Genomic DNA, 16,213 nt, shown 5'->3' with positions numbered 1-16,213 from the left:
AAAAGCTCTGAAAAAAGCCAGGGAAAAGAGTATTGCAAGTAAAGAAGGCATTATACAGCAAAGCCCTAATTTTTGTTTTTACTTGGAATCATTTGGTGATATGGGGGCCACTATTACCTGCAATTATTCTCCTAAATAATGTAAGGAAAGATCAGCAACTACACTGTCATGATTTTCAATTATCATGGAAGTATGAGTACCCAGAGCAAGCTACAAGCTTGAATAAAGATGGTAAAGAATAGGAGAAACTCTTCCAAATTAAGGGGTTTCCAACTCATTCTTTAATACTTCATTTTTCACTACTATAGAAAATTTGAGAAGTATTTTAAAAAAAAGAGTAGAAAATAAAAACTACTTATGTCTCTTTGAAGAACATGCTCTTTTAATACAAGGATTACTATAAATGGAACCAAGAACTCAAAATGTCAATGTGCTTATTCATATTTCAATGTGACAGTCATTCAGGAGAGGAAACACTCTGAGGACAGTGCCATGTACAACTGTGATAAAGACTGTGCTAAGAGGGAAGACGTAAGTCAGCACAATGGAAGCAAATGAGTTTGGGCTCTTTACCCCCGGTCTCTGTGGTGCTCTTCTTATTTAGGATTTTCAAAATATCTTTGGTAATCTTCTTCAGCTGATGCCTGGCTTCGTCACGCTCCTTGCCCACTCCGTAGAGAAGGATTGTGCGCTGGTTACATTCATGACTTGAAGATTCATCCTGAAAAACAGAAAATGCACGTTGAAAGCCTTGTTTGCAGGAGTAGAGCTGCATGTCGTGTTCATGAAGTGCACTAACCACAGCATCGCCACGCTGGCGTGAGGTGGTGGCACCCCACCCGCCTGTGAATTCACCTCAACCTCCACTGGCAACACCCTTGTTTTTCCAGTTTGGAACTTGCTAAAGTTTAAAAAAAAAAAGTGTCTACTGACCTGAAGTCTTAATAGAAGGAGTTGATGTGGGCGTACCCTACAGAGTAAGTTTTGACTATTGAAAAACTTATCATTGCTTAAAATTTAGCATGGTGTTAATTTCACATCATATTTACATACTATCTACTTGTACTGTTCCATTAAGGAAAACCTTATTTCTTAGTAAGCTTGTTTTTCTATATACAGCGTCATTAAATATTTCATATTTAGAGAAAAGATCTTCCTAGGATCCTCACATACTTTTATAAAACTGCTCCATTTACTTTCAACATGACTGTGTAAGATACATGTATGGTTATTTCCAAGCGAGACAATATAGAGCATGTGGGGCTCCTTCGATGCGAGGTAAAAAGCTACACGTTCTGTCTGACACCACCTTCCTCTTCTGAACCCGCTCTCCCGCCTTGCCCACAGACACGGTGAATTCAAACACTATTTCTCCCACATGGGAAGGGAAATTATTTCGTCACAGCAAAACAAAAACATGTACATACTGCTAAACACATCCCTTAGCCAAAGTTAAATAGACCAGGATGTATTCTCTCATACACCTGGTTTTGAATTTTTCTACCTAAATCTCTCTCTCAGATCTTATGCTCTTCCATTTGCTTGGGATAATACCCAGTGCTTTCCTTCAGTCCGTCTTCTTTGTATCTACAAGTCTGTCCATGCTAGGTGCTTTCTTCCCCTCCCTAACAGCATCTAATCCTAAGGAGCTTGCATGAGAAAAAAACATCTCCCAGGAAACACAAACTGTACTGTGGTCACAAGGCACAGTGGCTGCAAAACAGCACATTCCTTGAGATGTGGAGAAGTGCAGGGCTTGTCTGGAGTACTCCACACACATACGCTGCAACAGGCTTCTGCAGCCTTGAAAGGGGAGCCTGTTCTCTGTCTCTGTCACTTTCCTCTCAGTCTCTTTGTCATACTTTCTCCCTCACACACTTGAATTGAAGGTACCATTGCTCCTTGCTCTGGTTCCTTTTTTATTATATTCTGTAAGAAATTCACATTTGTAGACCCTGAACTCTGTCTTGCTAGCCCATCCGCAAATAATTATTGTTTCAGGTGTTCAAATTTGCCTCCTAAAAAACAAAAACAAACAAACAAAAAAACACAGCTAGGAACAAATCTCTTCTAGAAGCTGTCATCATTTAATATATCCTGAGTATCCAAATCTCCCTGAAATTCTCCAAAGACCATAGGATAAAGTCAACATAGAAAGTGATTTCTACACCTGGCTGCACATCTGAATGATCTGAGCTTCTTGTTAATTTCCTATTTTTGTTGTTGTCACACAGAATTACTGATATATTTCTTCTTTTGGAACAGGAGGGCACTGAGAAAACTGTTCTAAACCCAGGCAGTGCCCTGGCTGGTGTGGCCCAGTGGATTGGTTGTCATCCTGCAAACCAAAAGGTTGCCGGTTCAATTCCCAGTCGGGGCACATGCTTGAGTTGTGGGCCAGTCCCCCAGTTTGAGGTGTGCAAGTTAGGGGCATGCAAGCTAATCAATGGTTCTCTGCCTCTCTTTCTCTCTCCCTTCCCACCTCTCTAAACGTAAATAAATAAAATCTTTCTCGCATGCACACACAAAACCCAGGCAGTGCCAGTCCTGTGCCCTGGGATTGTTTACAGTTAAGGCAACTGTCATCAAATGCTTCTAATGTAACTTCTTTGTATGGCATGATGGAAAGATGTTAGCAACAAAGTATAGAGTATCTACTTTTATAGCAACCCTGAGAATACTTCAGGGACGATAGTTCCTTGTCCTCAAGAAGTGCGTATTCAGTGTCACATTGTGAAAGTATCATTAGAAAAGCTAGAAGCCTAAACAGGGATGGTGAGGGCAGGTATCCTGGAAAGACCCATGTGCTCCTCACAAACACACACAGGAGACTGGGGCTCCACATGAGACCTGGAACAGCCCATGCTTGGGGTAAGAGAAGGCTGTGACTGCATTCAAGTCCAGCTCCAGGGTTCTGGATAATGAGCCTTTCTGAGCCTCAGATTCTTCCTCTAAACAATGAGATAACACCACATACACTGTAGGATTTTGTGAGAATAACTGAGGCGAAGAATGTAAAATACTTAGTAGCACAGCAGACAGCACCAACTGCCGTCCATTCATATTCCTAGACTTGCACTTCTCTCTTGTACACACCCTATATTTATACACTACACAACGTTGCTCAACATTTCCTGAAGACACTGGACACTTCCCTCCTTTGCTGTTTCCCCTTGCGCCACCTAAAATACTCTCGACAGCCTCAATTTCACTTGCGGGAATGCTAAGAACAATTACAGCATCAGGTGCCTCACTCCGTCACCTCACTTTAGTGAAAGCCCTCACCACAGGAGGAGTAGGGAGGGGAAGAGAACCTTTGGAGCATTTATCACAGTACTATTCACTTATTTTCTAGGCATTTGTTTAATGTCTGTTTACCCCACTATGCTATCCATTTGGTGAGGGGAAACCTGGGTAGGTCTGTTTTATTCACATTTATATTCTTAACAGGCACTGATTAGGTACTTAACATTAGTTGATTGTACAAAATAATGAATAAATAAGTGAATAAATTTAAGAACACATGACTAAAAGATTAGGGTAGAATGAAGATTACAAAAAAACAACAACACTGGTTTTGTAGGTTACCTAACTTGATAAGTGCTGACAAAAATAAAGAGGAGAAATGAGAGGCAAAGAAAAAGAGTAAAAATGTTTGTCAGATGTAAACTAGATTTTAGTGGTGGGAATAAAAAATAAAAGGCAAAATCAAGAGGTATCTGAAGGGCGGTAGGAAAGGATCACACATCTGGGTGAATATTTACCTCATTACATTTCAAGATGTACTCAATGGACAAAATGTGTTAAAAGAAAAAAAGAGTAAGTAATAAAGGCATGAATTCACATTAGGTGAAAAAAATATGAGGGGTAGGTACAAGTGTTTTCTAAATACTTAGGGGATGGTTTGATCAATACAGAGGTGATAACTCAGGGATAAGAGCAATGTGTCACTGGGAGGGGAGCAAACCCCCCCCCCCCAAAAAAAAACTCTCGGGGAGAGCAAAGAAGGCTGAGACAGGAAGGAGAATAAATAAGCTAAATGATGCATGTGCATTCTCCATAATCAATTAAGAGCACCAGATAAATCAGGGTCACAGAAGTCAGGGAGGGGACATTTAACAAGGGGAGTCATCAAGAATATCAAATGTAGTGAAGAAGTCACAATGGATTTGGCCTCTCTGACACGTTTGTTTCAAAAACATCTGTGAGCCTCAAAAGAGAAGTTTCTCTACAGTGGTGGGCCAAAGCAGGAAACAGGGAGATGAGTAGAAAACAGGGAGTTGAAGTAAGAGTAGGAGGAGAAATACATGAAGGTGAAGCAAGTAACTTACATTTACTAGTAGTTGGGTATGGAGAACAACAGCATGAAAGAGAAAGTTGTACTAGGATAATCAATGGCAACCTCTTGTTTCAGAGCTATGTTCCAAATAAAGTCTCCATAAAGGAAATCCAGATTGAAGGGAAGATAACTGATAAAAGACAGAGAAAACAATAGTCTCTTATCTGGCTTAACTTGGAAAGAAAGACATGCACACCTTTCTACTTAATCAAAGGGTAAAAAGAAAATTGGTAAAAATACAGGGAAACTCCTAGGTGAAGAAGTGAGGAACATAACGAAGCTTATATCAGCTCGTTGGCCTTGATATGCTTTTAGCTGGAAAGCATAAGTCGTGAGTTAGAGGGAAGATGAAATTTAAAAAAACCATTGGTCACCTCTGTATGGTGCAAAGACTGCATTTGCTTCTGATACTTAATATTTTAAGAAAAATCATGACAGCTGTTACTGTTCTTCAAAATGGAAAGACAAAGACTTCTAAAAGCAACTCTTTTTCAAATCCTACTACAGCGATTTTCAGCTGGTGCACCGCAATAATTTTTAAAGTGCACGGTACCTGACTATTAGTTAGGCACACGGACCTCTTTTCCCTTAGATCAGTGGTTTTCAACCGTGGGTCGAGACCCCTTTGGGTGTCGAATGACCCTTTCACAGGGGTCGCATAAGACCATCGGAAAACACATATATAATTACATATTGTTTCTGTGATTAATCACTATGCTTTAATTATGTTCAATTTGTAACAATAAAAATACATCCTGCATATCAGATATTTACATTATGATTCATAACGGTAGCAAAATTACAGTTATGAAGTAGCAATGAAAATAATTTTATGGTTGGGGGTCACCACAACATGAGGAACTGTATTAAAGGGTCGCAGCATTAGGAAGGTTGAGAACTACTGCCTTAGATTGTCAAATTAAAAAATGACAACAGCCAACACAATAGCCATCCAGTGTGAATGAATCAAAATTATACCTATTTTCTTTTGTCAGATCAGAAAAAAAAAAAAAAATTTTTTTTTTGGTGTGCCGCAGAATTTTAGTAATTAGTTTATGAGTACCAAGAGAAGAAAAAGGTTGAAAACCATTGGCCTATGAGATTGGTTTATGTCAATTTTCTGTACAGTTAGAAAATGTACAAATCCTCAAATAGTAATTTTTACTACATGAGAATTAAGGCAACCTAAGAAAATAGACCAAATATTCCCAAAGGTACCAATGAGTTCTACACTTACAAGTGGGAATTAAAATACCCTCAAGTTGCGTAGTTGTAAGTAATATTAATGATTGGAGATGAGTACCAAAGAATTATCTTATTATTTTTTCCTCAAGGGCACATTTGTTTGGCAGGAGAAAAAAATCAACTGCACAATCCACAGAATTCTAGTCATCCCTTTCAGGCCAGCCCACTGCTGTCCTTGAGTGGAACAGTACATTTCCCCTGTAAACTGAGTTCTGAAAATCTTCAGATCAATTACTTTCTTTCTCCAGATACTGTGTCACAAAGACATAATTGATAAGGAATCAGAAGGATGCATATCCAAAAGCCCTGGAAGGCCTTTTATTCTACAGAAATTAAAATATGTCTCTTGACCCAAATATCGTTAGAAGGAAGAATTGCAGTTAATTAAACTGAAGTCTGCTCTGAGTCATCTTCATTTCTTTAAGCGATTAGAAATGTTGCCAAAACATGTGTGTGTTCACAAAGATGTGATAACTGTGGCTAGGCTATCAGAGCTATGTACGCTCCTCATTCATATGTTCTGATATTTCTACAGTGACCCAATAATTGTAAAAATTTTTAATTAATAAGTTAACACTTTTTAAAGGGAAATAAGAATCCCATTTTGATACAATAAAATAAAGCATTTCAAATTTCCCCAACACTCTAATTTGCATGTTTAAATATTCAAATGCAAATCCAGTATATATTATCTCCAAAAAAGTAATAAAAGCCACTTTTTAAAAAGCAATTAAAAAAATTAATTCATTCATTAAAGAACTCTTAAAAGATGTGTTCAAACACTATTTTCGTACCTAAATTCTTCAATATACCACATTATTCTGTTTAGAATAAAATAACTTCAAATAAATGCTGCATTACTGATAAGCCTTAGGCTGGGTTGGAAGAATGGGTATGTACATGTACAGGAGGGAGGCTGTGTTAAAATAACAAGAAATAAGCAGCTTCTTCTCATTAGTAACTCCACATGAATTGGAGTAAATTTTTCTTTAAATCAAGAAAATAAGAAACCCCTTTAATTTGATTTGCATAACAAATCTTTGTTCTACAACAGTCACAGTTAACAGAATAGCTAAAATAAGGCCCTTCTCTGACAAGCTCAGTGCACCCTAAGAGCATAATTGATGTTAAGGTGTTTAACTATATAGTCTAGTCCTCTATTTTCAAGCAAAGCACTCCAGACAGGAATGACAAATAATTAGATCAGCAAAGTTTGCATTCTTCTTTACTAAAAACCTCAATGGCCAAGAATCCTTACTTTAGGAATTTTTTTTTTTTATCTAACCTAAACTTCTATACTCTAACAGGAAAAGCCAAGCTAGATAACTTAAGTAAGCACTGCCTTAAAATGCACGTGTTGAAGCCCTGACTGCTGTGGCTCAGTGGATTGAGTGTCGGCCTGCGAGCCAAGTGTCGCTGGTTCGATTCCCAGTCAGGGCACGTGACTAGGGTGCACATCAAGTCTCCAGTTGGGGGTGTGAGTGAGAGGCAACCGCACAGTGATGTTTCTCTCCCTCTCTTTCTCCTTACCCCTCTCTCTAAAAATAAATGAACAAATAAATAATATTTAAAAAATGCATGTGTTCAATCAAAACATTCACTAATGTCAAAATGACCACATTTACAAACCGTGATGGCCTAAGACCTAATCAAATGTTAGTTACCTCTCTGTCCTCCTGTCACAAACTGATTCCAAAGGGACAGAGTCCTACCCTTCCAGGACATGGTCCTCTGGGTTCAGAGTAATCTCATTCATGTAAATACTTTCAGATAAGCAGACAACCTTTTGCAGACTTTGCAAAATAAATAAACCAATTAAATAATTTGCATGTAAAAATTACGAAAAAATTTTCTAAGTTATCTCAATCATTGAAAATAACTAAGTCAAAGCTAGTCCTGCTCCCAACAGTTATATATACAATTACAAATTGCCTGTAGTTGTTTATCCATGAGAGGTTAAAGTGCACAACTTGCTCAACTCCTATTTGTATGATAATATACTTTTGTAACCTGAAACAATTTCACTTAAAAGATTTTAGTCACTTTCAGGGTCAAGTTATCAAACTGGGTAATTGACAGTTATCCTCCAAAAAGAAACGATTGTCTGAGAAGGTTCACAGACAGTTGTGAGTTAAAACCAGAGGAAAGAGCTGGAGCCATTCCTTTACCCTTCAAGAGCCTATTCATAGCCCACTAGGAATATGCAAATATAAATTCCAAATAAAGCATATGATTTAAGTATCCTGAATTAGTATTCCTGTAATATAATATATTAATTTGTTGAAATTGTTATGAGTTTTCCCCACAAGTCTTGTTCCATCTCTAGACCTTAGAAAGAATTCAAATAAACACACTTTAGAGTTTACAATTGGCTATCAAGGCAAGTATGACTCCTACTCACTTGCAAGAAGTGCAGCCACTCCACTCATGGCATTCACCTCTCATCCCTCAGCCTCAACGTGGGGCAGGAGGAGGGTAGGAGTCTTGGAGACAGTGAGATGCTGAAGATTTAGTAGTAATGGCACAGTAGTTAGAAATACAGGCTCTGGGATCAGACAGCATGGGTTGGAATTGGGTCTCTAATTAATTCGTTGCTCCCTTCCTCACCTTCCCTCATCCAGAGAGTAGTTGAGATCATAAAATAAGTTAATTCATGATATGAGAACTCAAACATTGGCTATTATTATTCTAAAGTGTACATAGCATAAACATTCTATCAAAATATAACAAATAAGATTTGTTCATTGCAATAAATTTTAAAATAAAAATAACTTAATACCTACATTTCCAACAGTTTACTATCAAACAGACACCTCTCGATGACTAACAGATCAGGATCATTAAGTAACTGAAATTTCCAAATAAAATGACTCAAATTCATAGCTTGATTTAAAATTCTTAATGCAAACAAAACTCTTTTGTCAGTTTAAAGCAGTGGTCCCTAGATTTAGTGTGCATGAGCATCACACAGAAGGCCTATTAAAATACAGATGAGGGGTACACCCAGAGTTTCTGACTCACTGGCGCTTGGTTTGGTGCCCAAGAATGTGCATTTCCCATGATTTCCCAGGTGAACCTACCTGCAGTTCCCCAGTTTGAAAACCATTGTTGAAGATTAACAAATGCAGAGACAGACACATGCAAAACTCTGAAGAAAGAAATAACCAAAACATATCTGCAGAGCAAAGGCATCTACCCAAATGGTTCTCTGGTAACAGAGATTATAGTTAAAAATATTTTTTTTTTGGTGTGTGTGTGTGTGTGTGTGTACATGTGCACCTACATTATATCAATGTAATATAGATACATGAACCTGGAATTTAATGATATAGGAGTATTTCCCCAAAACCAAAAGCTAGGTTAAAAGGAAAATAAAATTGTTTCTATATAAATTATGTTCAAGAAAAGCATGACAGACACTTTATATAATAAGTCTGGAAATGGATACAACTGTTTTTCTTTCTAATGTAATTTTGGAATCTTATAATTTATAATGGGAGGAAACTGTTTCACCTATGAAGAGTTGATCAAATACAGATTAAAAATAATGACATTATTAACCAGGAAAAAAAAGCAAGGAGCAAGAGACTTAACATCCCCAACAAGCACACATTTTGAGTTAATGTAATTACTTGTTACAGGATAATATATCACCTGATGTTGAGCACAGTATGTTTTCAGGCAAAGTAAGCTTGCAACCTTTTCCAGGAAGCTGATTTCAAAAGGCTTCAGTTTATCCTTTGCATGGAAAATAACCAAAAGAACTCATAAGCATCAACTATATGGCAGGTTTCAGTGAAAAGCCACAAGACTTCAAATTGCTTTTTAAAGATGACTCTTCACCAATCCTGCCCCACACTTCCCAAGGAAATAAAAGCAGAAGTCATAAAAGTGGCCAAACGGAAACCCAGTGTCTGGATAGCTTTGAGTCGACAGCATTTGAAGGTAATTTCTCATTGTGAACTCTCTTCCTCCTATTCTATTCCTCTCTAGAATCCTCAAGATTTTACTGGTGAAAACTCAGCAAATTCTCTGTCATAAAGAGCTTTAACAACCAAGTTAAGACATTAAAAAGGAAAATACCAGCTGCCACTCTGCAGGTTGCATTAACTACCACTTCCTGGATACATTCAAATACTTCAGAATCAACAGAGTAACCAGGTAACTTAATATCTAGAAGTATTTGACAAATACATGTATTTAAACTATGATGTATGGGGAAATTTTTTTAAGTTTTCTTAAAATTGTAAACCTTTAATAACAATATCAATGCAAGCACTTATTTTGAATAAAAATTAAATATAAGCTACAATAATGGTGTTAGAGATAACCATTAACTTCATTTAAAAAAATTATACAGAACAATGAAATAAAATACAGTCTTATTTTAGTTTGAGTGTAAAATGAGATTTAAATATAGTGATATCCTCATATCAAGAATACTTGTTAAATAAGTTATAATCTATGCAAAATGAATATTCCCAAAATAGAATTTCCAAGACTACCAAAGAATATACAACTAATAGCAAATAATAGTAGCAAAGAAGGTTACAATCAGTGATGTTGTATCAATAAATACTGTTTTTGGTTTGTTTGTTTTAGGTTAAACAGGTGAGAGGTGAGGAGGTGTTGAAAACTGAAGCCATAATTGTGAAAACATGAATCTGGTTTTACTTTCAGTAATTAAAGGATGGGAAAAAAATAATTCCATTGACATTTGGTGGGAATTTAGTTCTACCTTTATTTGTCATACTTAAATCTTTTACATGGAAACTTAAAAAAAAAATTAGATATTTGTGCTTTAACATTGCTGTACCTTATATTTAGAAAGAATATTTTATGATGAGTCAATTTCATTGTTTTTATGAAATAAAAATATTATAAATTTCACTTTAAATTTCAAAATTTAAGTGCCAGATAATGTATTCAGGTTAAATGTTAGTTTTCGTTATAGCTGTCTGTTGGGATATACAAACCTATGGACATAGTTTTGATATTTTATTTTAGCAACTGTTACATTTGGAGCTAAAGAATGAGTCTCTGTGATGCTGATTTTTGAATGGATGACAGCAATACAAAGACAGAAATATCCTTCAATTATAAAAGAATTTTTTTGTCTGATTCAGTATTTTACTTATTTAATTCTAATAGGCAATTTTTCGTCATTTCTCCTCAGAACCCTTTAATGGTACTAACTAGAGTAAATGAAGTCCAATCAAAAGATAATGTAGAAAAAGTGACTGAATACAGACAAAAAAAACCTAAAAGCTGTAGAACAAAGCAGAGACTTAATATTGCTCTTCTACTTTTTATATATAAATACCTGTGTTTTTGTCTAAGATCAAAAATGTCCTATGAGAGGCACATACTCAACAAATAAATACAAAATATCCATACCTTCATGTAATTCAGACCATTTTACTTTGCTAAATATAGAATATTTGCTATGATGAAATATTCTGAGATTCAGTTTTCTATGTTCTTAGTAGTCGCCACAAGGAGGGTCAGAAACCTCAGTTTTTAAAGAAGGCTGTACAAAAAATTACACATGGCGCTAAGAGCAAAATCAACTATCTAGGACTGAAAATAACCACTCCTCCCTCCCCCTGCAGGTATCAAAGAAGAAACGCAGCCATGGACAACGTCACTTTTGCGGCTGGGAATGGCAGCCTGTGCACCAGAGATTATAAGATCACCCAGGTCCTCTTCCCGCTCCTCTATACGGTCCTGTTTTTTGTTGGACTCATCACAAATAGCCTAGCAATGAGAATTTTCTTTCAAATCAGCAGTAAATCCAACTTCATTATTTTTCTTAAGAACACAGTCATTTCTGATCTTCTCATGATTCTGACTTTTCCATTCAAAATCCTCAGCGATGCCAAACTGGGAACAGGACCACTGAGAACTTTCGTGTGCCAAGTGACCTCTGTCATATTTTATTTCACAATGTATATCAGCATTTCATTCCTAGGACTGATAACTATCGATCGCTACCAGAAGACCACCAGGCCGTTTAAAACATCCAGCCCCAACAACCTCTTGGGGGCTAAGATTCTCTCGGTTGTCATCTGGGCATTCATGTTCTTACTCTCTTTGCCTAATATGATTCTAACCAACAAGAGGCCAAGAGACAAAAATGTGAAGAAATGTTCTTTCTTCAAATCAGAGTTTGGTTTGGTCTGGCATGAAATAGTCAATTACGTCTGTCAAGTCATTTTCTGGATTAATTTTTTAATTGTCATTGTATGTTATACTCTCATTACAAAAGAACTATACAGGTCATACATAAGAACAAAGGGCGTAGGCAAAGTCCCCAAGAAAAAGGTGAACATCAAAGTTTTCATTATCATTGCTGTATTTTTTATTTGTTTTGTTCCCTTCCATTTTGCCCGAATTCCCTACACCCTCAGCCAAACTCGGGATGTCTTTGATTGCTCTGCTGAGAATACTCTGTTCTATGTGAAAGAGAGCACTCTCTGGTTAACTTCCTTAAATGCCTGCCTAGATCCATTCATCTATTTTTTCCTTTGCAAGTCCTTCAAAAATTCCTTGATGAGTATGTTGAAGTGCCCCAATTATGCAACATCTGCTCCACATGAAAACAGAAAAAAAGGACAGGATGGTGGGGACCCCAGTGAAGAGACTCCAATGTAAACAAACGGAGGAAATAGTTCAATCTAGTAGTGTTTGGAACTTCTATCAAGAAAACACGTAAAAATATTAATACTAAGAAGAAACTGAGTTAGTAACCATGACCCTTGAATCAATAGAAGACTACAAAAGTAATCTTAATTTACTTTTCTAGTATTAAAACCTAGCTTAAAATGTAGAAAAATAAAGTAACACGTAGCTGTATTCATTCAACCACCATGCAGTATACAAAACTATACAGAATTCATGAAATGTAGAATTTTGGGAAAATGGGTAACAATATAATACCTACTGTAATTCTTTAAATACATTATTTATCACAATATTATCATCAACTGAAGAATGATAAATCTGATAAAATCTTTGACCAAAAAGTATACTTAAGATGTATATACAGTCTTAGTCCCTACCCAAATGCTGACCTATTGTTATAATCATTATAAAAATTTAGGTAAGTGGGACACACAAAGAATACTAACTACTAACTTTTACTTATTAGCAAAGACCTAATGGATTTATAGTAATTGAAATGGAAATAAGATTGGACTGAATTTTTTAAATGTTCAGTAAGATGAAGGTTTAAACGTTACCTTTCCAATAAAAAGAGTAGAATAGCAAACAAAGGTATTAAAATAAGGAGAGTTATTTTTATGACATTCTAACAGGAAAAAAATAATACTTCCTTAACGTGAGAGATAAGTTTTACTAATATTGTGACAACTTTAGTAAATACGATGCCATCACTGACTTAACTTTATTAACTTGGCTCTAGAATCTACATGCAACTTGGGTTAATAAACATTTCCCATAGTGAGAAAAACAAACTAAATATAATTATGTGTTTGCACAGCGTAACTATCAACAGTTAAGTGAGTAACATGTTTGGATTTACCCATTTGTTGTTATTTGTGCGTATAAAAAAATTTACATTAAAGTCTAAATCACACTTTGTTGGAAATCTTTTGTTCAAAGCTATTAGATACTATGACTCACCTTCTATGCACCCCTACCTACATCAAATATCAAACCCACTTAAGAAAGAACAGCTGGCAACACGGTTTTATGACACAACACTGGGAAAAGTCTCTTCTGAAGGTGACGTCCCACATCAATGAGTTCATATGTAAATGAAAAACAGGTCTGACTTAAAATGTAGTGTGATTCCACTCAAGTCATATTTATTATTCTTAATATAAACAAAATACACAACACACTTGGAATTTGACATCATTTATCTTAATTATTTATGATCCTCAGAGGTAATTCTCAATCAGAAGGAAGGCATAGATCCCAATATCTAAATATAACAGAAGAAATTAAAAGGGTGAGTTGTAGTACGTATAAGGAAGTTCACTGAACTTTACTAGTAATGGATTTTATCCAAACCCTCCACGAGTTCTGCTGAGCTAAATTTCAGTAAAAAAACTGAACTCATTTAATTCTCTAATGGTATCTATTCTCAAGCAGCTACACCCTCTCTCTGACACTGCTAAGAGCAAGCACTGGAAGTCAGCAAAGATGCACCAGGACATGCATCCAACCCGATGCGTATTCTGTGCACCGCTGGGACAGGGCAGTAGCCATTTCTGCCATGTAAACTAATGATATTCACTTAAATATCATATGCATAAGTATGCACATTCTGTAAGAACATGAGGATATTTGAACTGGAATAGAAATGATAGCTTAAATATCTGACCGTCTTAATTTGTGTATGGGAAAAATAAAGGGCAGATCCACCCCTCAGCCCACCCAAGTGGGGTAGATAGAGATTAAAGCTGACCACATGACAGTGCCAGGACCACATGAGGTTAAGAGAGTGCAGAGTAGGCAAAGACTTACTTGAATAACCTTTCATTTTGGCTTAAACTAACTCAGTGTGATGACAACTTCCACAAGAGAAAGAAAACAACAAATGCTAAAGGCATGACAGTACCTTTGCAAAAAAACTGTAAAGAGTTTGTCCCAATGTTTTTATATGTAATATGAAAAATTTCATTAAACTGTAAATCACACTTTCGTAGGAATTCTTTATTCAAAGACATTAAGATAGTATATACTCCTGTATCAAAGATCAAACTGAATTCATTCAAGACAGATTGAGAAAGCAATATTTATGAAGTGCTCATTATACATAGAACATGTCACTATCCCCAGCTTAAAATTTTTAATATACATAATACACCCCACATTTCACAATAACCTAAAAAAAAAAAAAAAAAAAAAAAGTGAAGTCAAATTTTGGAGACTGAGGTCCAGAAGTTGAAAAGGTTAGAAATGAGACAAACAAAATGTAGTTTTGCCCAAAGCCTTATTGGCCAACAAGTCCTAAGGATGCTGGTTGCTGCAGCTTCTCTCAGGGGCTCCTCACAGAAACAGTCTAAAGCAGGTGTGGCCAACTACAGCCGGCAGGCCAAACCCAGCCCATCGCCTGTTTTTGTACAGCCTAAGAATGGTTTCTACATTTTCAAAAGTTTATGAGGATAAAAATCAGAAGAGTAAAATTAAAGTGGTATGAAATTCAAGTTTCAGGGTCCATAATAAGGTTTTATCGGAATGCAGCCACACCCACTCTGGTCTCACCTACAGCTGGTTCCCTGCTACAACACACGTAAGTAGTAGTGTTGGAGGCTGCATGGTCACAACACCGAAATATTTATTAACTAGTTCTTTAGAAAAGAAGTTGACAACCCCTGAACTAGAACTTTAAAAACAGGAGAAAATCCTTACACAGAAAAAGAACGCTGTCTTCACGCATCAAGGTGTTTCAGCAGCTGTGCACAGTGAACAACTGCAGGTTGGAGGGGCTGATCCAGGTGGTGGCTCCTGGCTGGTAACGCCCACAGTGGGAACTGAACGTGGGCAAATACACTTACAAGTCAGTAAGTAAAGAAAAAAGCCTGACTTTTAAAAAATAAAGGGCTTGAATAAAATCAACTTCCAGCAGAAATAAAACTGGACAATAAAAATATTAAAAGATGTATATCATTAATAAGCAAATAATTTTATATTTAAGTGACATGGCTTTTTGTGCCTATAAGTTTAGAATTGATTTAAAGGATTTTTAGTAATGGTGTTGTAGGATCCCACTCAGTGAGACCATAAATTGGTCCAATCTTTCTGGAAAGCTATTGGAAAACACCAGTCCACATTCTGATGTATATCTTTGATATAGTATTCCATTTCTAGGAAACTTATTATAAATATGTTGGAATAAACACACAAAAATACACAAACATATATGTGCTCTACAGTACTGTTTTTATGTAAGAAAAAATGGGGGAAATGCCCATTAGTAACAATTAAACTATGATAACTTTATAGTATAACATTTTTTAATAATTAGGAAAGTCATCATGTACTAACATGAAATTAAACAAAGATCCAATCTCAATAAATGTAAATATATATCTCCACACCATTGGCATGTATATGTAAGGATGGTTAACTTTCAGTTCCTACTATATATGTCTTTATTTGACCTCTTTAAACTTTCATAATAAAAATATGAAACTGGATATTCATATAAATGTTCCATATATTGTAAATCAATTGCTTGTTTCCAGTTATATATATATATACTTTCTAATATTGAATTTAATAGGCACAGATCACCATATTTAATATTAAATTGCATAATTTATTTTAGCTTATTATTACTGCTTTCAAGTTGATCCAGTGTGGAATTTTTAGAACAATTTCATATAATCTGAGAAAGTACCATGGTATACTTTGATGGGAAGTAAAAGGCTCTTCTATGAGTAGAGGAGTTACCGTTTTGACTTTCATTCCAAATGAAAGCAAATACTTCCTCATCCTTTCAAATAGTATTTAATATTTATATGATATTGTTTACCACATGAACAGGAACCCTTAGAATGTTAACTCTGATCCAAAGGAAAATGCCAAAGGAGAATGCACATGGCAAAAGTAGTTTATTCCCATTTCACAGACTTCTGATTTCTAATTTTTATTATA

At 35.9% G+C, this 16,213-nt stretch overlaps 2 protein-coding genes across 2 annotated transcripts in view; one reads left to right on the top strand and one right to left on the bottom strand.

The window, feature by feature from the left end:
• The window catches only part of MED12L (mediator complex subunit 12L), a 310,414-nt gene that overhangs the window by 78,217 nt on the left and 215,984 nt on the right, over positions 1-16,213 (bottom strand). Inside the window, exon 15 of the mRNA XM_090275855.1 lies at positions 574-721. Coding sequence (XP_090131981.1) covers positions 574-721 — 148 coding nt within the window. The remainder of the gene's footprint in view (positions 1-573; positions 722-16,213) is intronic.
• P2RY12 (purinergic receptor P2Y12) lies at positions 457-13,172 on the top strand. Its single transcript, XM_090275840.1, has 3 exons — positions 457-977; positions 9,578-9,745; positions 11,197-13,172. The coding sequence occupies exon 3, from the start codon at positions 11,219-11,221 to the stop codon at positions 12,236-12,238; it is 1,020 nt and encodes a 339-aa protein (XP_090131966.1). The 5' UTR covers positions 457-977; positions 9,578-9,745; positions 11,197-11,218; the 3' UTR covers positions 12,239-13,172.

The sequence above is a fragment of the Furipterus horrens genome, unplaced genomic scaffold (assembly GCF_987537825.1).
Source record: "Furipterus horrens unplaced genomic scaffold, mFurHor1.1.pri manual_scaffold_1, whole genome shotgun sequence".
NCBI lineage: Eukaryota > Metazoa > Chordata > Mammalia > Chiroptera > Furipteridae > Furipterus > Furipterus horrens.
The sequence above is the reverse complement of the archived record's forward strand: the minus strand, read 5'-3'. Positions and strand labels throughout refer to the sequence as shown.

Coding starts and splice junctions, on each gene's coding strand:
- P2RY12 (XM_090275840.1), top strand. CDS start 11,219: ATGGACAACGTCACTTTTGCGGCTGGGAATGGCAGCCTGTGCACCAGA.